This window comes from Mustela nivalis, assembly GCF_964662115.1.
Source record: "Mustela nivalis genome assembly, chromosome: 5".
In the NCBI taxonomy this organism is placed as follows: Eukaryota; Metazoa; Chordata; class Mammalia; order Carnivora; family Mustelidae; genus Mustela; species Mustela nivalis.
The window spans coordinates 73,947,667-73,973,491 of NC_139024.1; the positions used below are offsets into that span (position 1 = coordinate 73,947,667).

General features: G+C 43.1%; 1 protein-coding gene across 19 annotated transcripts in view; it reads right to left on the minus strand.

Annotated features, from left to right (window-relative positions):
- Window positions 1-25,825, minus strand: part of NCOA7 (nuclear receptor coactivator 7) — a 162,577-nt gene that overhangs the window by 10,968 nt on the left and 125,784 nt on the right. For 15 of the 19 annotated variants that reach the window (XM_082729918.1, XM_082729901.1, XM_082729915.1 and 12 more), the window contains 3 exons: window positions 14,638-14,785; window positions 5,962-6,087; window positions 4,464-4,616 (listed from right to left, as the gene is read on the minus strand). In XM_082729918.1, the coding sequence (XP_082586044.1) occupies window positions 4,464-4,616; window positions 5,962-6,087; window positions 14,638-14,785 (427 nt within the window). Of the gene's footprint in view, window positions 1-4,463; window positions 4,617-5,166; window positions 5,374-5,961; window positions 6,088-7,374; window positions 7,612-14,592; window positions 14,786-25,825 lie in introns of those variants that run through there. The other 4 variants (XM_082729911.1, XM_082729907.1, XM_082729905.1 and 1 more) reach the window with 4 other exon arrangements.

Genomic DNA, 25,825 nt, shown 5'->3' on the forward strand with positions numbered 1-25,825 from the left:
TCCCTCAGCGGAACAGACTTTTAAAAGTCCTGATTTTGTGCGCGGTTGCTCCGCCGCTTGCCGGGAGCCGGCCCCTCCCCCCGGGGTCTATCTTCCCGTTGCTTTGGATTCACTTCTCCGCCGGTCCTACCTTTCAGAAAGTGGTTGTTTTTCTGTTTCCAGAATTGCTGTTCTTCTCTTCGATCTGCCGATGGATTTTCAGGTGTTTGCAATCTTTAGATAAGCTATCTAGCTGATCTCCGGCTAGCTGATGTAGTCTCAGCCTGCTACTTCTCCGCCATCTTGACTCCCTCTCTCCTCTATTCATTTATCTTGAAAGAAATTTTATGGTATGTATATAATGATATTGTTGAGTCTATACCATTAAAAATTTAATATATTAACAAAAACAGAACAAAGGAATCCATGGAGGAAAAAAAAGTTGAGACAGCCAGAAGTGGTAAAACCAAAAAAACCAAAAAAAGATTCATATAATAAAACCTACAAATGTGTATTTGCTCTCCTCTTCTCTCTCAGCTTCTTTAGTGGAAAACCATTACATGAAGTAGTAATCTTTTTATTTTTTAAAATTTATTTGAATTCAATTTAATTAACATATAGCATATTCTTAGCTTCAGAGGTAGAATTTAATGATTCATCAGTTGCCTATAATACTCAGTGTTCATTCCATCAAGTGCCCTCCTTAATGCACAATTTATCATTGGGTTTTTAATATATATCAATGTAATATTATAACAAAATTACCATAAAAATGGGAAAATGTAATTGAGCAATATCAAAGTAACATTTCAGTACCTTATCTGGAATTAAGTTAGTATAAATCAGACTCCATCCATTGCCTGATGATTGCTCTATTTTCCACAGTGCCTTGTGGTATAAGTTACTCCACAGTCTAAGTTGATTAAAATTGGGCCCTCCCTGCAGGGGTAGTTTCTTTGGCCAGTTTATGAAGTTTCTCCTAACTCTAGGAAGGCCCTCCTTAGCGATCTCTCTTCCTGGTTCTCTCTGCTCAACTAGATGCTCCTCAGTTTAGCTTGTTGTCTTTATGCAGTTACCAGCCTCCTCTTAATTGTTTACCCCCAAACAGTCATCATTTTCTAGGGTTCTCTTTGGCTTGAACTTGTCCATACTCTTCTAAATAAAGTCTGTTCCTTTGGGGACAGCTTCAGAGCTCTATGTCTGTTTTTGTTTTAAAGATATGCCGTGGACAGGGGCTAGGCCAGGGCAAGTTCAGCCACTGTGTCTGACAGGCCAGGGGGTGTGGTAGACAAGTACAGGCTCAGGGAGCCTGTGCAAGGGATCTGGTGGGAGCCACAGTAGACAAGTAGATGAGTGCAGGGCTGGGGAAAGTCTGTGTGCTACGTCTCGAGAGGCTGTGGTGGATGAGCACAGAGCTGGGGCCAGCCTGAAGGCCGGGTATGGCGGGGCAAAGGCCAAGCTGGGTGAACAGATGGCTGGCCCGGTGGGTTGGAGCCACAGGGGAATGTGGAGTGAGCTGGTGGTACTAGCAAGGGAAATTGAGTGCACTAAAAATGGCACCCATCAGCACCAGGTTTGCAGTAAAAAAAACAAAAACCAGACCCCTGCTCTCAGGTATACTCTCTGAAACTAGTCAACTAGTCAACTAGTCAACAAATCTCCCTCACGTGTAGCCCAGGTGCTTCTCAAGCTATTGCCTCTGTGTTGAGACTCAGAGCAAGTGAGTCTGTGTGTGAGCCCTTCAACAATGCTATTTTCCCTTTCCTACAGCCCTCTTGCTCTCCCAAAAATCAGCCTCGTTTTCAAAATTAGCCTTTGTTTTCAAAGACCGTTGTTCTGGGAGCTTGCCTTTCTGGTACAGGTCCCATGGGCTGGTATGCCTAATGTGGGACTTGACCCCTCACTTCTCAGAGAGGAGGTGCATGTTTTGTGATCTCTCTCCCTCTTGTGGGTCACTAGGAGGATGGGGCGGAGTCCTGTCAAGACTGCTTTTCTGCCCCTCCTACCCATCTTTTTTTTTTGTCCCCACCCTACCCCACTCCCAGCCCCGTCCTACGTTATACAACATTTGTTCTGTTAGTCTGCAGGTCTTTTCAGAGAGAACTGTTGTACAGTTGTAACGTGGTGTGTTCATGGGAGGAGGTTAGCAGAGCTCTAAGTCTTACAATCTGCCTCTTCTCCTAGAGCGGGGAGCCAGGGGCTGCATAGTGGCTGCTTCCCTCAGAGGAACACTTATATTTTATGAGGAGGGTGGCAGGCAGGGGTAGTAGCTCTTGGTCATAGAACTTCTGCTCTAAGAGCTTCGGCAAGGGCTTTTGATATTCCTTCATTCTACCATGCCTAAGGTAGAGCATATCCCCTACAAACAGAGGTTGGGTAGAAGAAAATAATCCTCCACCTCCAAGCCATACTTACTGGGAATTTAGCCTCTGAAACATAGGTCTTGGGTAGGGGATAAGAAGTGCTTGGGACCTACTCCTTGAGGATATATCACAGCAGTTTTTTAGAGACTTGAAGTGACTGTTGTTTTTATAGTTTCTACCAGTTATGGTTGTTTCTCTGACTATTGATTCTGCAGAGCTCCCTTTGGTGCTGTTCTACATACATAATGCTTTTAAATTAGAATTTTACATAATTTGTTCCCAGATAAATTTACAGGTGTTATTCTACCCTGTTCTCAAACACAGCAAAGCCACATTCTTGCCTTGGGGGGTCACTGGGTGCAGGTGAAATTGTGCTGCATTCCTGCTCTGTGCTGCCAACACATTCCCCAACAAACTTGGTATCTTTTGGTAAATTAGTAGAACTAATCTGTACTTATGATGAGGGTTTGTATGTGATAAAACCATCTAACCATAGCTCATATAAAACAACTCTAACATTTCACTAAATCCCTATGTAATTCCATTTTAAGCCTTTGTTGTTATTATTTAAAAATTTTTAACCTGACCGTACCCACTTGGATAATGTTTAAATAAAGTGTCATCAATCAAGAAGTAATAACAGGGGCGCCTCGGTGGCTCAGTGGGTTGAGCCGCTGCCTTCGGCTCAGGTCATGATCTCAGGGTCCTGGGATCGAGTCCCGCATTGGGCTCTCTTCTCAGCGGGGAGCCTGCTTCCTCCTCTCTCTCTCTGCCTACTTGTAATCTCTCTCTGTCAAATAAATAAATAAAATCTAAAAAAAAAAAAAGAAGTAATAACAACAATGATAATAGGTAAACTAATCCTCACAATTCTTTATCTATAATAACACAGCAATAAAGTCACAGGAAAGATCAGAGTTGAGAAAGACAGTGCCTCCAGTACCCCCATCTCTCTGCTAATTTCTCCCAAGACAAATTATGATCGCAAATATCAACTTCCCTAAAATGCCCACAATCATATAGCTTCAGAGCAAGCAATGCTTCATAGTGCCCCAAATACAACAGGCACTCATACATTTTCTCAACATATGAATAAGTGAAAAGCTGTTGAACAAAACCTGCTTCAATGCCAGAAAGAGAAAAGAATGACATCTACATCTTAAAAATGTAAAGAAAATTCTTCTTGCTATAGCAGAGACCAAACTGAAATGACTAAATCTTGAAAGATGTCTTCCTTTTGTGGAGCAAAAACCGGAGTGGGTAGTATATGAAAGAAAACCGCCCAGATTCCACTCACATCCATGCTGACAGAATACTAGTCCGGGTGCATGGGGCTAATATCTAGAATTCACTACTGCCTCCAAGACCAAGAGAAAGGGCGAGGAGCAATGGTACAGAATATCCCTTGTAACCGTTGGGTCCTTCAGGTGCCACACACTTCAGCCCTGACTTGCTCTCCATCTGGGCAAGCACGCAGGCAAGGTTTGTGGGCACTAGTTCAGCTACCTGTAAAGAGTTCTGGTATGGCACTGGAACTTTTTTCTGCACTATCTGCCAATCCAGACTTGACTTCTGTCCAGCTTTTCCAGCTTTAGGTTGCAGAATATCATTATTGCTTCCTACTATACGGCGAGCACAGGAAAAAAGAATTCCTTTATGTAACTGTATTTGGAAATACACTCCATTTTTTTCTATAGATACATCTGGAAGTATATTGGGGTGAGATGACATAATAATTGGGATTTACTTTAAAATACTTCAGCAAGGGACGCCTGGGTGGCTCAGTGGATTAAGCCTCTGCATTGGGCTCAGGTCATGACCTTGGGGTCCTGGGATCAAGTCCTGCATCAGGCTCCCTACTCAGTGGGGAGCCTGCCTCCCCTCCATCTCTTGCTCTCTCTCTGCCTACTTGTGACCTCTGTGTCAAATAAGTAAATAAAATCTTAAAAAAAAAATACTTCAGCAAAGAAAAACCAACAAAGACCTATGAAGTGTATGTGGCAAAGTCCTGCTAGCTATGAACTCTGGATGATGGCAAGTTCTTACACTGGCCTCTTTACTATTGTGTAAGTTTGAACATCGTCATCACAAAATGTTTTCTGTGAGATGAACAAGCCTCACCTGATTATCCATATCTTTGATGACCAACAGGACAGGACTGTCTAGGGATGCTGACTTCCGATAGAGAGTTTTCAAACTGGTCCCATGCTCTAATGTGCTGTATGTGAGTCTCCACGGATACCCCTGTACCCGTGCTGGAAGGCGTCGGGCCAGCTGCAAATCCAAAGATGGAGATGTAAATATACAATCTGTCCACAAATCTAATAAGCTTGTACCACTAAGCAAGTACCTGAGGCTCAAGCTCAAAATCACCCTTACTCACATGTTGCTCCTTTTTAATCTGACAAATATTTGTAACTATACCCCAGGAAATAGAAGGGAAAAATCTCTTCCTTGATGTTGCTACCTTGGCAGGGATGCCAGTCAGAGCATACAGTCCCTCTTAGGGACTTGAATGAGGGGTCACCAGGCAACTGTACATCTGGAGATACAGCACCTAGCCTGATAGGAATTAGATACCTGCTTTCCCTTTTACACTTCAACCTGACCTTCACCAAACAGTTCATGGTTCTCCATTTGTTCTTTCTAAATGCTCATAAGCTCAGAGCTGCTACTGACAACTCAGTGCAGCTTCCCACGGAAGGGAGAGCAAAGAACACAGGTGTTTTGTGCTAGTAGTCAAATGAAGTCTGTATTCACCTTGCTGTATCTTTCACTTACGTTAACATTTAGCTTAAACTTGGCTCCCATAAATACCAATAACGCATCTCTCTTCAAAAATACCAACAAAGGAGGCTATGAAGTACTGAAGTCTTCAGAATGCTTAACATCAGTTGTAATATCAGCATGAACCCCATTTCTGTAGCTGCTTGGTCAAATCTCTTGGCTTTCCTGAGCCTTCACAGATTCATTTGCAAATTGAGGGAGTTGAACTTGATTCTTTAAGGTCTCTGAAATTCAGGTTTCTAAGCTAACAGGAGAAATGCAAGAGATTCCTTACTACAGTTCAAATACAGCACATTACAGTATTTCATAAAACTAAAGTTGCAGGTTTTCAGAAAATATAAAGTGAACAAAGGAAATCACAGAAAAAGGAAAATTACTCCTAGTGATTGGTAGTTTCCATACAGCTAGTAAAGTGTATTTGCTATATAACCTTTATTGATCCCTGTAAGTTAAAACTATTGGAACTCTGTAGTAATCACCAGGATAAATCTGAATCCTTTTTTAAGTGTTAGGGATATGCATTAGTACTACAGTAGGATAATTTAAAAATTGGTATTGAAGACAAGAATGGGTTTTCATTTGGACTTAGAAGATGGATACAGTTTCTGGCCAAGTCCCCAAACTCCCGAAGAGGTGACAGGGAGAGCTAATGTAACCTCTCAGATGCTGGTATTGGTTAGGCTGCTGGTGTTCTTCCAGTAGAACTTGCCCCCCCCCCCCCCCCCCCGTGAGAAGAGCAAGTGCAGGCAGGGATGGGAAATGCTTCTTTAAGGCCTAGGAACACCCCCCACCCCGCCCCACCCAGGGTCCTGAGTCCCCTGGGAGAGCCCACCTGCTCGATGTGCATGTTCTCCAGGAGTGCGCTATGGGGCTGCAGGACCGGCAGAGCGGCCTCCTCATCATCCTCATAGTAACCGCAAGTGCTCTTCCTGCGCTTGGCTTCCTCAACGGTGATGATCTGAAATGTAGAGAAACCCCCAGACCTGATATAGCTGCTTTTCCTTCGCCTGCTAAAAATGACCTCAGGCACACAAGTGCTTGTAACGGGTGGAATTTTAGCAGTAGGACATAAACTGAACCGGGACTTTTGGAAAAGGGCTAATTTCAGCTACAATTTCTGAGCAAATGCAGAGTTTAACACAGTGTAGCGGAGACACTAAGTGCGTACAAATTCAAGTCACAGGTTTTTCCACTTTTACTACCACTGCTGAGTGCTCATGGAGTGTGAATTATTATGCCTGATTCCACAGGTGACCTAGACCCCTGAAAAGCCCTAAATTACTCTCTTTTAGCCTGCATCTAAGTTTGAATTGTTAAGGAGCTAATAGCAATCATTCTGTAATCTTTTATAGATAGGGAAATTGGGAGATAAGGATAGTTTTTTAAAATCAAGACTCCTGTTTTCTCTCAAGGCTATGGCACAAAGCCACAAACCCTGATAGAAATAACAAATGGTAACATCCACCAGAAGCAGCAATACAAAGAAACACAAAGCTTTAGGCTAAGTTACAATTAGGTTACATTTCTTTATGTACAATTCAGAAACTATCAAAATAACCTTTCCTTCAAAACTGAGAAACTTGATTTTGTACACATTTATTATTTCATTGTAACTATGCTTATGAATGAACAAAGTCAATTTCAACTTAAAAATCTATTCTTTGTCCCCCTTAACATCTGGAGAAGTCACTAAATGATATAGTGACTAATTCATCAAAATACCTGGGTACTAACGTCAGTGGACTTTTGCATTATAGAGAAAAGGCATTTATGTACATCTAATCAAAGGCATTTATGTACATCTAATCAAAGTTGCCAGGTAACACGCCACTCAATTTGCAATTTGTACAGTGACAGATATAAAGTACCTGCCACCCAGATTTACAGGTAAGGAAATTAACTAATATATTTTATTATCTTCTCATGGGGCTTTACCTAAAACCCTGTCAAAGAGTCACAGTCACAGGATTTTAAGTGTATTAAATAAAGCACATATTTTTATAGTGAACTCTACATTTAACAGAGGTACAAACAGGGCTGAATGAAAAAACTAAAATGTGGATTTTTTTACTCCAAGGAGGAGGGACAAGCCACATCATATCCATCTCCCAAAACAAATAAAATACCTGCTTCGGTTGAAATGTCAGCACATCCTTTCTAATTAGGAGGCATTTGGAAACATACCCAGTGGCGGATCTTGGAGGAATCACCAGCACCTCATTAGCTCTCAAGGACTCCCACATACCTTCACAAAAGGCTCTTGGTCAGGTCTGGCACAATAGAAAATCTGAACGTCCAAGGGCAACCTTCGGATTCTCATCCTGAGTGGGGGAGAACCGTCTGCTTGCTAATGAGATAGAAGCAGCGTTTTCCTGGCTGCCCCACCACTGTTGCTGCCGGCCACAAGGAGCTACAATGGTTTGTGCTGCATCTAGCTTCCGGCATAATTGAGTTTCTGTTTCCCTCAGGAGAGGGTTCAGCATTTCTGCAGGAACACACCCAAATTAGGATTTAGAGCAAACACACACTTCCTGTCAGGCATAGCTGTGAGGCAGTAAAATGACACTTTCACCTTTGAAACCGGTAAGTTTCCTAACTGAAACAAAACTCCTTTGGTTTGTTTGTTTGTTTTTCTTTGTCTTCTTATATTTTTCTTCCTTATAGTCCTCTGGCTAAGCTAGCTCTTCAAGCCCTGCCTTTTTGGAGTTTTTTCCAGCACCTTCTCTAAAGCTAAATTTCCATTTTAAAACTTTATGGATGTTGCCAGCAACAGGTTTGAATCTTGAAGGAAGGATAAAAGGGAGCCTTGACCCGAGGTAGTTTCATTATACTTAGGCCAATGGTATTTCACTTCAATACCATATCATGTTTGTTAGATATGAGGAACTTAAAAGAATGGGAGAACATCTGGTTTATATGAGGCTGAAAAAAATGTTACTTTAGGTTCAGTTTTTCAAAAGAGCTGGCAAAGGAACATTTACCCTTAGTGACTAATAAGCACGATCAGCCCTCCTCTGCTTTCTGGATTCGATGGCATAGGGGGTTGGGAAAAAAATGCAGATTACCATTGGATCGATTTTTAGCGATCTTTCTGTGACTCTTCCACATCAAAATGGTCTTTGGTACTGCTGAGGGGGTCAGGGACTGTGGCATAGCTCATCCCAAGGGTCTGTTCTAATGAGAACTCTGCCAGATACTCAGTGACCAGACCCAGGTGAACTAGAACTTATGTTCAGTGCAAGAACCACGACACAACCTGGGGCAGAATCACTTGGATTTTGTGCCTGTGAGCATTCTCTCCTCAGCACCGACCCTTTGCAAGAGATAGCATTTACCGGCTGCCTTCTCTATGATGCCATGTGCCAGCTAATTTGCCAGACCTGGGGACACAAAGCAGTCCTCAGATTCAAGTGGGTGAGGAGACAGCAGAGAGGTCTTTTTTTTTTTTTTTAAGATTTATCTTAGAGAACATGATTGGGAGGAGCAGAGAAAGAGGGAGAAAACCCGAATCAGACTCCTTGCTGCGCACGGGGCTCAATGTCACAATCCCAAGATCACGACCTGAGCTGAAAAACCAAGAGTCTGATGCTCAACAAACTGCACCCCCCAAGTGTCTGAGAGACATTTATAAATAAATGAATGCCATTCCATGTAATACAAATGCTAATAGTAGCAACTCAAAGGTGGGAGGGGCCACCCAGAGAGTCTGGAGATGGCTAATTCACACAGAGGTGATGGGGCTTGGGTTTGAGAGCATAGGGTAGGGTGTGGGGAGATGTCCAGGTGGAGAGTACAGGAAGAAAACTGAGCTATGTTCTTATGGTTCACTATGGCTTGTGAATAGAAAGCAAGAGAAGTTGAGATGAAGCTGGGGAAGGACAGAAGTGGCGAAAATAAAGAACAGTAATGCCATTAAGAAGCTTAGAACTTGGGACGCCTGGGTGGCTCAGTGGTTTAAGCTGCTGCCTTCGGCTCAGGTCATGATCTCAGGGTGCTGGGATCGAGTCCCGCATCGGGCTCTCTGCTCTCTCTGTCTGCCTCTCCATCTACTTGTGATTTCTCTCTGTCAAATAAATAAATAAATAAAATCTTTAAAAAAAAAAAAAGAAGAAGAAGAAGAAGCTTAGAACTTATTCTAGAGGCCACTTTTCCTAATACCTGGCTATTCTTCAAAATCATCTTTTTGGATGCTTTTAAAAACACAGATTTTGTTTTTAAAAAAGGAGCTTTTAAAAACACAGATTCTGATACTCCTCACTCAGACCTACTGAATTAACTAACATCTTTAGTGGTAAAGGTGTAGGTTTCAGTTAAAAAAAAAAAAATTCACCAAGTGGTGATTCTGATGATTGGCCAGTGGGTGTGACGGCTCTAGGCGATGGGGAGGCACGGAGTGTCATAAGCATGGGAGTATATGTTCACAGGCGTTATTTCAGCAAGTAAAATAGCACAGAACATGTATAAGAGCCTTTTCTAAAAAAAGATTTTATTTATTTATTTATTCACTTAGTTATTCATGAGAGACAGATAGAAGAAGAGGCAGAGGGAGAAGCAGACTCCCCACTAAGCAGGGAGCCTGATGCAGGGCTCGATCCCAGGACCCTGGGACCATGACCTGAGCTGAAGGCAGAGGCTTTAACTCACTGAGCCACCCAGGCGCCCCAGTATGAATGCCTTTTACAAAAATAAAAAGCAAGACTCCCTACCCCTCACCCCCTAGATAACATCCTAAAATAAGTGAGGGAGAAAAAAGGAATTGAATAAAATGCACAAAAGTGTTAAGTGTGGTCACATTATTTTTAAATGTTCTGCATTGTGCTTTTCTGTAGTTTCTAAATTTTTCCACAATAAGCAGGTGTTACTTATATAAAATTAGGAAATAAAGCTTATTTAAAGAAACTCTGTACAGAAGAATAGGCTGGTGGTTGGGCTGGGATTAGAGGTGCCCTTGGAAGTCCAAGTGAAGGGTGCAGACGGGCTGACTGAGGCATGTTTGGTGGAGGGAAGTAGAGGTCCTGCACCATGGAGAATCACAGTAAGACTCTGACTAGATAACGAAGGAAAAGAATCTAGGATGGTAGCAAGTTTTCTAGCTTGGGACACCACTAATTAATATGGGAATATGTGAGAAGAGGCAAGTCTGTGGGCAAGAGTCTTTGTTTTGGACATGCTGAGGATCAGACACCTGCCAGCTTCTGGGGGAGTGAAGGTGCCTCTTCTCCACCCACAGAGGAGGAGCGGTGCCCTCACAGTGGCTTGGCTTTACGGTAAAGCTAGTGTGCAGAGCTTGCTCCTGCATGGAGGGATTATGGCCAGCATGCTTCTACTCACTGCACTTTTGGACTCTGTCATATGGCAAGCAAACAGAGATAAGGTGGCCTGACCAGTCCAGCCACCTGTTTCTCCAGTTGTCAGCGCAAGCACAAGGAACTTAAAATAGGCCAATGAATTTCTTCCTCCTTCTCTATTCCTTCCTTTCTTCCTCCTCTTCCACTACAGATGTAGACAGTATTCTCTAGAAAAGAATCTGCTGGGGTGCCTGGGTGGCTCAGTGGGTTAAGCCACTGCCTTCAGCTCAGGTCATGATCTCAGAGTCCTGGGATCGAGTCCCGCGTCGGGCTCTCTGCTCGGCAGGGAGCCTGCTTCCTCTTCTCTCTGTGCCTGCCTCTCTGCCTGCTTGTCATCTCTCTCTGTCAAATAAATAAATAAAATCTTAAAAAAAAAAAAAGAAAAGAAAAGAAAAGAAAAGAATCTGCCCTCCCTTTCCTTTTCAGCGGCTCAGCCCGAGAAGGCCTGGCCCACATCAGGTCATCTAGCAGAACTTTCTCTCCCTGCATACCTCTGTAGCTCCTTTTCCTCTGGTGCTGGTAAGTGTGGCCTCTCCTCCCACTGGGGTTGCCAAGAGCTGAGATTCAAGGATGGGATTAGAGCAGAGAGGCAGAATAGCTCTTAAAGACGGCTGCTTTGGCTCAAGATATTCAGGCCTTCATCAGGCGAGGATTCAGTCCCTAATGCAATCTACACCTTCCCTCTGGGCCTCCATACTAGAGCGAGAAGCCACCGTCTCAATAAGAAAATGCACACTTCCTGGCTTTGCTTCATCTGTGCACATACCTTATGGGGGCCTCTTGAACAGAGAAGATGAGGTGAGGACAGGACTTGATATTCCTGGGTGCCTTGGCCAGAATACGTGTATCACATCACCTCTTCCACCAGGGCCTGTGGGGCAGCTATGAGCTCTAATGGGAGCCGCTCGGGGGAAAGAAGTATGTGGCGGGGGCAGATGCAGGGGTCAGCAGTGCCAAGCCACAAGAGTTGAGCTCAGCCAAGAAAGATGTAACAGATGACAAGGTGGTCAAGGACAAACTCCTAGGGAACAGCATGAGAAAAGGAACCAGCAAACCGACTGGGAAACACTGGCCAGAGACAGGAACAAAAACTGGAAAAAAAAAAAACCCTAAATTCATAGATAAAGCCAAGGAAAGAAGAGCCGATAGGCTTAAATATCTTCAAACAGGGTTTCAAGCAAGAAGCTTTGTGAACTGCGGGAGACATGGAAATAAGTAAACTGGTGTGCGGTCCACCAGACAGCTCTGAAGGATGAGCCGTGGGAGGACAGGACAGGGGATGGACTGAGAGCACCACAGCAGTGACAAAGGAGTCACTTGAAGGGTCCTTGAGGGAGGGTAGGAGTTTGCCGCAGGCAGCTGTGTGTGTGCCCGCCGCACATTCAGGCCACGAGGGGGTGACAAAAAAGAAGTGTCAGTCCTTGCACACATATAAAAGGACCCAGCGTTCCAGAAAGGATCAGACCCAAGGGGAAGGTTTATCACCCTTGCTCATCCCAAACTGGCAAGGTTCTGGCCTTGGAAGGATCCCACTGCCCACTCGAACATAAAACCAGGATGGGAGTGCTGGAGAATCTCACCGCTCACTGCAGCCTGGGGCCACGAGGAAAGTCCGGTGCCCTCAAAAGCAGACAGCCGCCCCATGACAGTCTTCTGTTAGCATTTTTCCTAGTGTCTGTAACTGCTGCTTCATACCTTCTCCATATTCCTCTAACTCCTCCTTCACCTCAAAGAAACCATTATTTGAAAAATGCCACGATATACCACCACTGAAGCTGCATTTTTGGGTATACACTCTATCCTTTTCTACAACCCACGCCCACCTAAGACCAATCCTATCCCTACCCCCACATTTCCGGCGATTCTCAGAGATCTGCTCTCCTGATCATTCCCTTCCTCCTGTCCGTATCTTCTGTAACTTTGACTTTGGCGTTCCCACTGACCTCATCCAAAAGGTTAAAGTCTCTCTCAGGAGCGGGAAAACATTCTCCACCTCACTTCTTCCAGCTTATCATCTCATTTCTACTCTCCAAAACCAAATGTGAGTTGTTTCCCACCTCTATTAGTTCTACTTACATATCTCCCACTCATTCTTTGAACCACTGGAATCTAAATTTTATACTTACCACTTTAATGAAAATGCTTTTGTCAAAGTCACCAACTACTACCTCAGTTTTTATTTTTGTTTTTGAAAAAAAGATGTATGTATTTATTTATTTATTTGACAGAGAGAGAGATCACAAGTAGGCAGAGAGGCAGGCAGAGAGAGAGAGAGAGGAAAGCAGGCTCCCTGCCAAGCAGAGAGCCCGATGCGGGGCTCGATCCCAGGACCCCGAGATTATGACCTGAGCCAAAGGCAGAGGCTCAACCCTCTGAGCCACCCAGGCACCCACCACCTCAGTTTTAAGCTCAGAAAACAGGGCGCCTGGGTGGCTCAGTGGGTTAAAGCCTCTGCCTTCGGCTCAGGTCATGATCCTAGGGTCCTGGGATCGAGCCCCGTGTCGGGCTCTCTGCTCAGCACGGAGCCTGCTTCCTCCTCTCTCTCTCTCTGCCTGCCTCTCAGCCTACTTGTGATCTCTGTCTGTCAAATAAAAAAATAAAAAAATAAAAAATAAACCCAGGAAACATACCTCAGCTCCTAGCGTCTGACTCCTCTGTAACATAAGTCATTCTGACTGTTACCCTCCTCTTGAAACATTCTCTTCCCTTGGCTTCTAAGACATGACTCTCCCTATGTTTTACCTCCTTCCTGGCTTTTCCTTCTCAGTCACCTTTGTGGTCTTTACTGCCTTTGGCCCCTTAAATGCAGGTGTCCTTAATGGTTCTGCTCTGAACCCCGTTCCCTACCTACTGTATATACTCTTCCTATGATGACCTCATCTATACTCATAACTTCAACTTTGCTAAGGATTTCCAAAAGTGTATTTTCAGATCTTTCTCCTAAGTTTTATTTTCAGCTGTCTCTTGGAAATTCCAGACACCTCAAATTTAGATTAAACCCAGAATGCAGAGCATTTTTTACTAAATCTAATACTTTTGCTATGCTCCTGTCTCAGTGAAGGGCAGGTACCACTACCCTCCAGTTCCCACTCTGAAAACCAAGAGATCAATCTTGACGTCTTCCTTAGTTTCCACATATAATAATTACTCACAAAATCCTGTATACTCCACCTTCTAATTATCTTTCAAAAGCACTCAATTTTCTCCATCCCCACTGCCACTCTCAGCAACCATTAGCTCTCAACAATGACGACTGAAAAGAGCCTCCTAATGGGTCTTCGAGACTCAAGTGTTGTCCAACTCCAATCCTTGAACATCTGCCATCAAGAAAGAGCTGTATGAGATGCATATGCGTGTATAATTCTCCAGAGTCAAAAGGGTTCAATGCCTTCCATTACCTTTAGGAATATGCACAGGGTTCATAGGTCCTTTGTGATGAACCTCTGCTGGCTTCCCTTCCCTGCTTCATTTCTCGCCCCTCCTTTAGCTTTGTACCCTACGGTCCAGCCACACTGACCTTCTCCTAGTTTATTAAATGTGCTACATGCTCTGTTTCTCCCCTGGGTCAGTCCTCTGCACAGACTTTCCTCTCTGGCCAGACCGTGTCCCATGTCCCATGTCCCATGCCACCCCAACTGCCCAAACCCCTCCTTCTGATCTTCATTTCTAATCACTCCTCCTGGGCGGCTCTCCCTGATCCCCCGGCTCTATTCAGGGGCCTGGCCCCATGCTCCTATAGCAATTGGCATTTCACCTACAATGGCAGTTATCTCATTATACTCTAAGGATTCATCTATAGTAAATTCTGCTTATCTCATCCATTGTGCCCCTGACATGGGAAGAGCTTGGTAAATGCTCAAAAAAATTATGAAGGGCTTTCCAGGCGACATGAAGGAGCTTGAACTTCATCCTGTTCATAAAGGGGAGCCATCAGTAGTGTTTAAAAGGAAAAGCGAAATGACCCAGCAGTGTGGCATTTATCTGACACATAAAACTAGCTCAAACAGAGGAATAAAGCTTTTCCCCTGATCACTTCCAAAGTGCACAAGAAACCTAACTTCTTGCCAGCCAAGAAGTTCTTGGTGTCTAGACCCAAGAAAACTTCAATTACATACTGTAGCTTAAGGACCATGACGGTTCAGCCCCTCCTGAGTGCTCACCTCCCAGCTCTTGGTGGTTGGCTCACTGAAGAAGTTGTCAATCATGTTCAGTTCTTCCTTTTCCACCACCACGAAGCCTTGCTCTTTGGCATCTTTCCCATAGACGTCAGGAGACCACTGAACAAAGAACGTGTACAAGTGATCCACCCTGAAAAACATGTTCGTCATAGGAGTCAACACCAAATTCACTTTCCTGGCAGGCACAAGCAGGGACTTGAGCACTTAACAACCGTCTCTTCCCTCCTTGGCAAATCCATTGTACTAACTGGGAAAGGTCCCACTGGGAAGATCGTCTCTACCAATGTATTCCAAATTTGGAAAATAAGTCAAAAAGTGAAAGCAGAGGTCCATAGACACTGAGAACCTGTCTTTCAATCTGAGGAAAAGATCATGAGATGGGACATGAAACTGAAAAAACACAATGAAGCATTTACACCAAATATTTACTCCTCGTTTGGTCTTTATTTATTGGGCATTTGTATTCAATGGGGGAAAAAACTGATCTGATCCTTTAGCTGGACAAGATAAACAATACTTCAATGGGTTTTTATGTGGTTGAAGCACTATTACAATTTCAACAGAATACCTTTTATAACTACAAAGTAATACTAGTTGTTTTAATATTAGAAAGAGACCTAATTTTATTGACATGGGAATGTGGTCAGCTTCCTAATTTCTCTGTTCTCTCATACATACTTAACATCTGAAGGTACTGTAGCATCACTCCAGACTTAATCAATAGATGGTTAATTTCCAAGCAGAGATTATTGTTCATCTTAAAATATTATAGTTACGTAAACAGTTTATAACAGTGTTGCTATACCTTCAATGTTTGTATCCCCCCCAAATTCATATGTTGAAACCTAACCCCAAATGTGATGGTATTTCAATAAAGGACCTTTGGGAAGTGCTTAGGTCATGAACCCTTGTTATTGGGATGAGTGCCCAATAATATAAATATAAATAATGAGTGCCCAATAATAATAAAAGAATCCCTTTTCACCATGTGACACAGTGAAAGGACAGTCACCTATTAACAAGGCAGTGGGTCTTTGCCAGACAAATCCAGCACCTTGATCTTGGACCTCCCAATCTTTAGAACTGTGAAGAATACATCTGAAATCCCAATGGATCAAACGGTTTCTAGGTTTTTATATTTTGGTCTATATATAATTTCCTTTTCATTGTCATCAGGGCAAGATATAATTGTGATATGTAACATTAAATTATGCACATCTGCTATGTTGCCATCTTTGTACTGATTCTTAATGGCTAATTTCATGGAAGTAATAAATCATGAAGAGCCTGGATTCCCGTGTCCTCAGGATATTTAGCTTGTTCCCATTCCTTCAAGTGTACAAATGTTACAGTGATCAACCTCCGGGTCTACGCCTTTCACCATCTTTTGAATTACTTCCTTGAGATTAGTTCCCAGAAAAGGGATCACTGGGCCAAAGGGCATGATTTTATAGCTTGTGATTCATCCTCCCGGGCTGCTTTTGAAAGACTTTCGTTCACTCTGACACCAGCCCTGCAGTCTGCATTAGAGTTTCTTAACACTCTTGCTTACGCTTTTTTCAAAAAAAGAGTTTAATAAAAATTGAAGCTGCATTTCTTTGAGTGTTTGTGTGCTGAACAATTTTCACATGTTTTCTTCCTGCTGCAGCTTTTCTTTCATGAACTGGCTCTTTGTGACTGTGGGGTCAGTGTTTTCCTTGTCAGTTTGTGGAAACTTTAAGAGAATGTAAACATGAATGACTATCAAATGTCTTTCAAAGTCCCTGTTTCCCTTTTATATAAATCATATCTTTCATAATACAGGATTATCAATTTTCATATACTCGAGACATGTATTTATTTCCTTGGAGATTACTCCTACTCCTTCAAAACATGGAGAGCTGGCATCCAAGATAAGGTATGTATCAGTGTGTATGATGTGCTGCCATTTCTATTAAAAAAAAAACACAACAAATATAGATATAATTGTACATGGGTGTGATGGTTAACTTTATTTGACAACAACATAGCCATATTTTAGTCAAACCCTAGTCTACATGTTGCCGGGAAGGTGTTTTTTTCCCAAGATGATTACCATTTAAATCAGCAGACTTTCAGTAAAGCAGATTACTCTCCATAATGGGGATGGGTCTTGTGTAATCAGTTGAAGGCCTTACGAGAAAAAGACTGAGGTCTTCTGAGCAAGAAGGAATTCTGTCTCTAGGGAGCCTTCAGACCTGAGATTACTTTATCAAATTCTCCCTGGGTCTCTAGCCTGCCAGCCTCCCTGACAGACTGCAGACTGGTAAACTCTCACAACCATGTAAGCCAAATTTCTTAAAATGAATCTGTGTATATTTATATATACATATCCTTTCAGTTCTGTTTCTCTGGAGATCCCTGACTAGTGCAATGGACTCTTCTGAAATGTTACATATGAAGGCGATCAGAATGCTTACCTTTGGGGAATGGAAGAATGACATATTTTATATCATCTATATCTTTAAGTTATTTTATTTTTTGGAGTAGAAAACTTTTATGATTCAAACATCAAAATTATATTTTAAGAAGCAAATAATGAGAAGTTTCCTCTCACTGACATCTCTGTCCACCACATCCTGTGCCCATCCTTTTCCCTTATAGATGACTTTATTCATTTCCTATATATTTTTGTAGTGTTATATAGATATAAGTAAATATATATATTCTTTTTGTTTTCCATTTCTACAAAAGACAGTACTATTCTCTATCTTGTTTTCTTCATTTAACAATATATCCTAGATATCATTCCATGTCAGTACATAAATGGTTTCCTCATTCTTTCTTTTATAGCTACCCAGTACTTTACTCTGTGGATTTACCAGAGCTTACATAATCATTTCTATAGATGGATACTTGGGTTGTTTCCAAGACTGTGCTGTTATGAACTAGGCTGTGACAAATAACTTTGTATGCGAGTCACTTCACACATGTACAGGTATAGTTGTAAGATATATTCCCAGAAGTGGGACTGTGTCCTCAGAGGAGAAATTCGGTTACAACTTTGCTATATAAAACCCATGTTGCCCTTTTTAGGAAAGACATCACTGTTTGTCTTCCTATCCTAACAATATCATTGTTGCCTTCCTTGAATCTTTGAAGTATTTTCACCATGTAGTATAAAATTTCCCATTAAAAATTAACTTAGAAGAAAATTAATCATTCCAGAGAGGTTGATGAATATACAACTCTCTTTCAGTTTTCTAACACTTAAAAGTTTGCCCATCTTAACTGTATTTTGTAACAGGGAACCAAGTATGCTTCACTCGAACTCTTGGAAAAGAAGGCAACTACTATGCACATATCCACACTGAATAACATGATTTCCTAATTATTTGCTGGCAAGTTTACCCGTGAGAAAGAGAAAAGCAGTCCCTGACACCTGGAGCTAGCCTGGCACTCCTAGCTAGGCCCTGGCATTCTCCTGTTGAACATAACAATTTCACAAAACTTCAACATCAAACAAGACTGTTCTATGACTATGATGAATCGTGACAAAAACAAGATCACTCTGAGATCTTATATCTGAACACAAACAAAAACATGAACATTGTCCAGCCATAAAAATGACCAACATCCCTCCAATTCGGCTACTGTGAATAACTATGCTTCTTTTTTTTTTTAAAGATTTTTTTTTTTTTTTTTTTTTTTTTGACAGAGAGAAATCACAAGTAGATGGAGAGGTAGGCAGAGAGAGAGAGGAGAGAGGGTGCTGCCGAGCAGAGAGCCCGATGCGGGACTCGATCCCAGGACCCTGAGATCATGACCTGAGCCGAAGGCAGCGGCTTAACCCACTGAGCCACCCAGGCGCCCAATAACTATGCTTCTTTACCTATTACAGCATTAACCTTTCTAGTCTGCCTCTCTAGTCTAGTTCCTGTCAGATAAGAGTGATAAGACACCCAATCACAGCAGGACTTCAGCTTCCTGATAGCATCTAATCTAGAACAAATTCCCACTTCCTTAAATCCTTCCCTGTATCACCTAACACAAATCTAAATCCTATACCTTTCTAGCACCCTTTTTCTGAGATGGCCCATGGTCCCATGGTGTGTGTTCTCCCTTACAGCAGTCAACCCAACTCATTCAACTTTAGGTGTGTTTCTCATGGTCTCCGGCCAGATGGCATTGCCTCCTTCAGAAACAATTCCTATACACCCACTTCCTATATACTCTCCGTGACCCTCCCCTCACGGAGATTACCTTCAGAAATATGAAAGCTGATGGGAATATTGGGTATCATTTAATTCAACTAACTTTGCTTAGATATAAGGGAATGGGACTCTGCAGTCTGTCAGCATCACAGCCAGGACTAGATCTTCTGAGGTGACCACTGGGTTCTTTCAACCACACTACAACCCCCCCCCCCCTTATTTCACCTTGATTTCTAAATTATTCCCCAGTTCACTTCCTGGTTATGACACTAGACACATTTTTATCACTTTGTGGACTGACTTTCATGAAGGACTGCTCATGTATTCTCTGTTTACCCACATAGGGAAAGTCACTGTGTAAGCATGAACATTGAAGAAGCATTCCAAGAAATGCTAAAAGCTCATGTTGACACATATCCCTGTCTAAGACTTCAAGGGAATGAGGAATTAGGTATAGAGCTTACATCAGGGGCACCTGGGTGGCTCAGCTGGTTAAGCATCTGCCTTTGGCTCAGGTCATGAACCCTGAGGTCCTGTGACTGAGTCCTGTGTTGGGCTTCCGGCTCAGTAGGGAGTCCGCTTCTCCCTCTCCCTCTGCTCCTCTGCTCCTCCTCACCCAACTAGTAAGTCAATAAAATCTTTAAAAAAAAAAAAAAAAAAGATTTCATTCCTCCTTGGACATTTAAGAAAATATAAATTGTGCAAACTGCAAGTCAATAAAGATTTTAAGGAGAGATGCTATCCTAGCAATTACCAGTTACTTCTCTTTTTGGTGACAAAGACATTCAATTGCCTGAGGAGACCATTTAAGCAGTCCTTTTTATTTTGTAGATGTAAGGTTAGTAGGATTTATTATACTGGAGGGAGATATAATTAGACATTCCTTACTTGAAGACGACTTGTGCTTACAACCTGTTGGGTTAGAAGGTGGGAGAGAGGAAAGATCTGTATAAGGTCCAAAGGATTTCCTAGGAGGAAGGAATCCTGTGACTAATACCCTCTCTTTGGAAGAGATTTTCAAGATTATTAGAGCATCTTTGACTAATTAAGGTGGTCTTAATAGAGATAAGACCACAGCATAGGACAATACCCCTCTCCCCACCCTACCCTTCTTGAAAAGAAACTCTCAAGGCAGTGGAGGAAATGGTCTATATTAATGACCTGGGATCCATATGAATGCCATGATTATTTTAGGAGCAGGTCAATTTGGGCAGAGTGTGCCATTGGTAAAACTTAGACCAAACTATCGGCCACACCAGGCATACCATGGAAGGGAATGGCTACATGTAAGTTTCTCAGGAACTTTAATAGGTTAGGGCAGAGGGGGACAAGGTCAATTTTGGCATAAAGCATTCTTGCCAGCCAATGCTATTCTCTCTAGAAGAAATATCTCAGCCTGGGGCAGGAATCTGGGGTGACTTGGTAAGAGGGCCTCTTCTCCCAAACTTCTTCCCTTGGGACTGCTGGGTTTCCAGTGGGTGGTGAATGAAGCCTCTGGATTTGTTTGTCGCCAGAGTGAGTGTCCTATTCTGCAGCAGTCTGTAGTGTGTAGTGTAGGAGCCAGAGCCAGTCCTTTAAACTGGGTAAGCACTGCACACCTTGGACTGGCTAGAGAAAGAAGTAACTAGAAAGGAGAGAGGTATTCTCAAAATATCACAGAAAACAGGGTCAGAGTCATAAATATTTTTAATATCAAACACAGAAGTGGCCTTGTGTTTTAAGCAATGCCAATGAACTCTATCAGTGACCTGAAGAGAAAAGATGTGATTCCCGTTTCAAGGACCTTCCATTGTACAATAATTCTAAGAGATAAGTATTATTACTATGTCCAATCTGAGGCCCAGCAAATAGAATAATGTGCCCCAACATCCCATCTCTGGGAATGCTGCAGCCAGTCTAAGCTGACCGCTTCTTCTCTTATGAACACTCAACTCCAAGGAGGACCCATCCACAGTCAGAGGTCTCAGACCATAGGTCAACTACTTCCTCGACTTCAGTTTCATTAATGAAGCTTAAGTAGTATTACCCAGATGCCCTAGGTGGCCCTTAAGGCACATGCTGCCCCCCCCCATTTTTCCTCCTCCCACACCCTTCGTCAGGAGGCTCACAGCACTACCAAGACTGAGCTCCATGCTCAGGCAACATCACAGGGCAGCCACCTCCCTTCAGCCATGCTTCTGGGAATGGTTCTCCACCAGCAGCAACATACAAGACAGAAGCCCTGAATGGCCTCTCTACTGTCTCAGGTGGTAGGTTCCATCTCTGTTCCAAACAAGGTCACCCCAACCTTGGGAAGCCTCAGGTATGTTGAGATGAGAAACCTCAAAAGTATGTTGCACAAACAGGGCATCCTGATGGGGATGTTCATGTCCCTTTTCTCAGGTGTTCAGAGCACTAGTACACCCTGCTTGTCTCCCTCAGCAATAGCCTCCCACATAAAATCTCCTCCTATCATGTAGGCAGAGTCTTCATCCTATGCCTCTGAGGGCAAAGAAAGAAGAACGAAGAATTAACATGGCCTGTTTCTCAAGAGAAAATTAAAGTTCATTTGGAACCAATCTGATTACTTAACTCTTAAGCCTCTGGAGACCAAATGGAAGGAATCAACGTCCCCCTCTTTCCAGCTCTTTTGCACAATTCTCCAGCCTTTGTTTATTTTTACTACTTGATTGGGGGGGGAGCAAGGAAGAGGATATGACTTCATCTTTTCTCCTTCTAGATTAGAGTGACTGTAAGTTTATTTTAAGTTTATTTAACCTAATTCTTGGAATGGTTCTTTTTGGCTAACTGGGTTTTCCTGGTCATTAGTTCCCAGAAGTCAACCCTTCTGGAAAAAAGCCTCGAAGTTCTGGAAATTCCCCTCCTTGTCCTTCTGCCTCCCCTTCACCCATTCCTTCCCCCTTTCTGTACCAGCTTTACTCTCAACTTGACCCCTCATTCCCCCACTTTCTCCAGCCATTAGCCCCTCTGGGGTTCCCACACTTCAGGCCAATCTTTCCATCTCACCCTCACTGTTGCCCCCTAGAGGTGATGCTTTGATCCTCCTACTCCACCGGTCCCTCCAAACACCTCCCAGAAACAGTCTTGCTGACTCCTCCCTTGCAATGATGGATGTTGCTGGGTTTTCTTATTTGTGCTTAATGGATTACTCAAATCAAAGGCACCTAACCTTGGCCAAGAAAACCCTCCCTCACGGGGCTCCCTACTCCCCTCTAATTCACTTCCTGTACTACTCCAAGTGGTAGCTATTCGAGACCTCTGTTTTTGCAAGCTCTCCACCTCTCTCTCCTACCAACCTTCCTCTCTGAACACTCTCCATTGTACCATCCTGATAATGCACTCCCCTGCACTGTCCCTCTTAGCATACTTCTCTTCAGAAAAAGACACTTTTCTTTCTTTCCTTTTTTTAAAAGATTATTTATTTATTTATTTGTTTGTTTACCAGACAGAGGTCACAAGTAGGCAGAGAGGCAGGCAGAGAGAGAGGGGGAAGCAGACTCCCCGCTGAGCAGAGAGCCTGATGCAGGGCTTGATCCCAGGACTCTGAGATCGTGGCCTGGGCTGAAGGCAGAGGCTTTAACCCACTGAGCCACCCAGGCGCCCCAAGACACTTTTCTTTTACCCATTTTAACCCTCTTGTCTGTATTTCCGACAGTCCTAATGCTTGGGGAATTTCCTCCATTATTTACACCCCACCTCTCCATGCCTCTAGTCCTTTCCTCTTAATCCACAAACCTACTTGAATCTCCCCATCCTTAAACATAAAAGCCTCTGGATTTTGTTTCTCCCTAAAGCTCCCTTCCCATACTTCATCTTCCCTTCAGAACATATTGTTAACATTTGGGTTAGAATAACTTCCAACTTCTTTTCATTCCTGAATTCTTCCCTTCTGATTTTATTAACCTTTTAGTATACACCCATTCTTAAACCCGCCTCAGATACTAACCTTCTTCCCTTCCTCCCTATTTCAGTGAAGCTGATTTTTTTTTTTGAAGCTGATTTAAAAAAATTTTTTTTTAAGATTTTACTTATTTATTTGAAAGAGAGAGAGAGGAAAACAAAACAAAACAAACAACCAGGCAGGGAGCAGGGGCAGAGGGAGAGGGAAAAGCAGGCTCCCCACCGAGCGGGGAGCTCAATCTCAGGACCACACGATCAAGACCTGAGCAGAAGGCAGCTGAGTATGCCTCCAGGCGCCCCTGATTTTCTTAAGTGACCTGTTGTCAAACTCAACAGACTCAGTCATCATTTGTCTTCACTTCTGAAAGCCTGTTAATGGTTCTTTTGAAATCCTTTCAGTACTTCACCCTGTTTCTGATGAGTCACTGGGTTTCTCCAGCCTCACCTATCTCAAGATCCCTCTAGTGCAGCCCACACAATTACCAGTAATTACTGCCAAACAGGCTGCTGTCCAGTAGCAATGGGTGTGGTAAGGCATGTGAGCGGGGAAGGAGGTCAAGTGCTGGACTGTAGGAAAGCTGGTATTTACGGAGGAAACAGTAAAAGTGGTCCTGAAAGGAAGCCAAGACGAAACAGCGGGAAGGCAGAAGTGATCTTACAAAATACAAATCTGATCACTTTCACCCAGCTGTATTAAAATCCTTCCGATGTCTCCCTGGAGGTTTTAGGGTAAATTCAAAGTCCTGGGGGTGCCTGAGAGCTCTGTCTCGTGCCTGTCTCCAAAATGTGCTCTTTGGTCCAGCCCCGTGTTCTCATACCTTGGCTCCAACAACCATTCTCATGCTGCTGCCTCTTTTCTTTATTATTTATTTATTTTTTTTAAAGAAGCATGATAACAAGGGTAAGCCTGGAGGAGAATCATCTCAGGCTGGGATCAGGGCAAGAGGCAGTTACAGGAGGAAGGGAGATGGCATTCCCCAGAGGGAACATGTGCAAAAAGACATGGCACGTCAGAGATCAGGGTGATGCTAGGAGGAGGGCACAGTGGACACGGTTGAGAGAAAGCAGCGTAATGCAGTTGGGTCACTGGGGCCTTCTGCCAGAGGGTTCTGTGATGCAAACAGGGCCAGGGGACCCAGACCCTGCCCTAGAGCGCTCAGGTAGAAGGGAGTAAACAAAAAATCCAGACACGGTTCCAACAGCACAGTGATGGAAGCCAGTGGGTGTCTGAGCTGGGACATGGGCAGAGCTGGAATGCCTGAGGAGGGCAATGAAAGCGCCAGACTGAGTCTTTGCCGATTAGAATGGCAGGAAAGGAGACAGAGCGAGCCAGAGGGGCTGGGTTACTGGGTGGGTCAGGGAGAGTCCTGAGCACAAGATAAATTGCTTGGACCTCTCTTCCGGCCGCTACTGTTCCCCAAAGTGTAGGGCAGTTCTAGCAACTTCAAAAGGTACACAGAGGACCGTATGTTAATAGCTACACATTTACTTAAAGAAGATTGGCTAAGTAAATAAACAAGGACAGAAGTCCTCAGAAGACCTCTATTAAGCTAACAGTAGTACAGACGGCGTGCAGATATGGGGCCGTTTGTGGAGGAAGCCTGTGAACAAGGGAGGCACAGCTTTGGGCACTGTGGAGGCAATGGCCTGGGCCTTGCCAGAAGCAGCCTGGCCAGACCCGTGGTTCAGAAAAATCGCTGGGGAGCCAAGGGCCGAAGAGCCGGAAAAGCTAGGCAGAGAAACAAAGGCTGTGTGGAGCCGGCTACACTGGTGATCCGCCAAGAGCTGGTCAAGGCCACAGCCCACACGTGGCAGCGGACGCGGGGAGAAGCTTGCCATGCATACTCCTCCGGGCACGGTACTAGTACCAACCCATCCAGCAACAGTCAATACCAAAACTCAGCCCTCGAGCTTTGTTTAAGTTTTCTACTGACCAATTTGGACTTAATCAAATTTCTTCATAAACTTCAAAGGTCTTTATCATCAACACAAAGTTCCTTCAGGGATCCACCCCAAAGGAGACATCCTACTGAAGTTACAAATCCCCATTTAGCCGTTAAAGTTGTCTGTGGAAAAGAAATTCAAAGGTCAATGATACAAGTTTTTGAAGGGCAACAGGCTTACCTCAGGAGCAACAAAGCATTAAGGGAAGGAACAGCAACAGCAGCAGCACAAGTAACTTTCATTAAGTGCATGGACAAGTTCGTTTTTTCCTCATAATAACCCCATGAGGCAGCCACTACAGTCACCATCTCTGTTTAATGGAAGAAGAGGGTGCTTACACGGATTGCCTTGACCAACACCACACAGTATGTTAGGTGGGGACCGGGATCAACCTCAGGTCAGATCATGGTCTCAGTCAATATGCTTCACCTTTTCCTTTATAGTTATTTTATATATATATATGAAAATGACTATTAATTTAAGAAAATGACTATAATAGTAAATAATAATATAGTAAATATTATATATAATATGTATTTATTATATAAATATGTTATAATCATATCGACATATTTTAAATTATTAATAAATAATATAATTAATAATTATAGTAATATATTATATAAATATATAATATTTATTATATTATATTTTAAATTATTTATAAAGCCCAGCACTGATAAAACTGTAGGGTTGAGGAGCACCTGGGTGTCTCAGTCCGTTAAGTATCAGACCCTGGGTTTTGGCTCAGATCATGATCTCAGGGTCATGAGACTGAAACTGCATTGGGCTCTGTGCTCAGCAGACAGTCTGCTTGAGATTCTCTCTCTCTCTGCCCTCCTCCACCTCTAAAATAAATAAATCTTTAAACTAACTGTAGGATTAAGGGATATAAAACCTGATGAAAAACCCGAGTTGATGCTTGGAACAAAACATTGCTGTTCATACTTAAGTGTATGGGCTTTAGGCACAATTACAATCTATTTTCTCAAAATTAGCTATGGTGGGGTTTTATTTACTGTTGCCTTTTTTCTTTCTTCTTCTTCTTCTTCTTCTTTTTTTTTTTTTTTTAACATAGTTGTGAGGTAAAGTGGAAAATCACACACATCTAAGGTAAAGACCTGAACTGGTCCCATTTGCTATTAGCTGGGGGC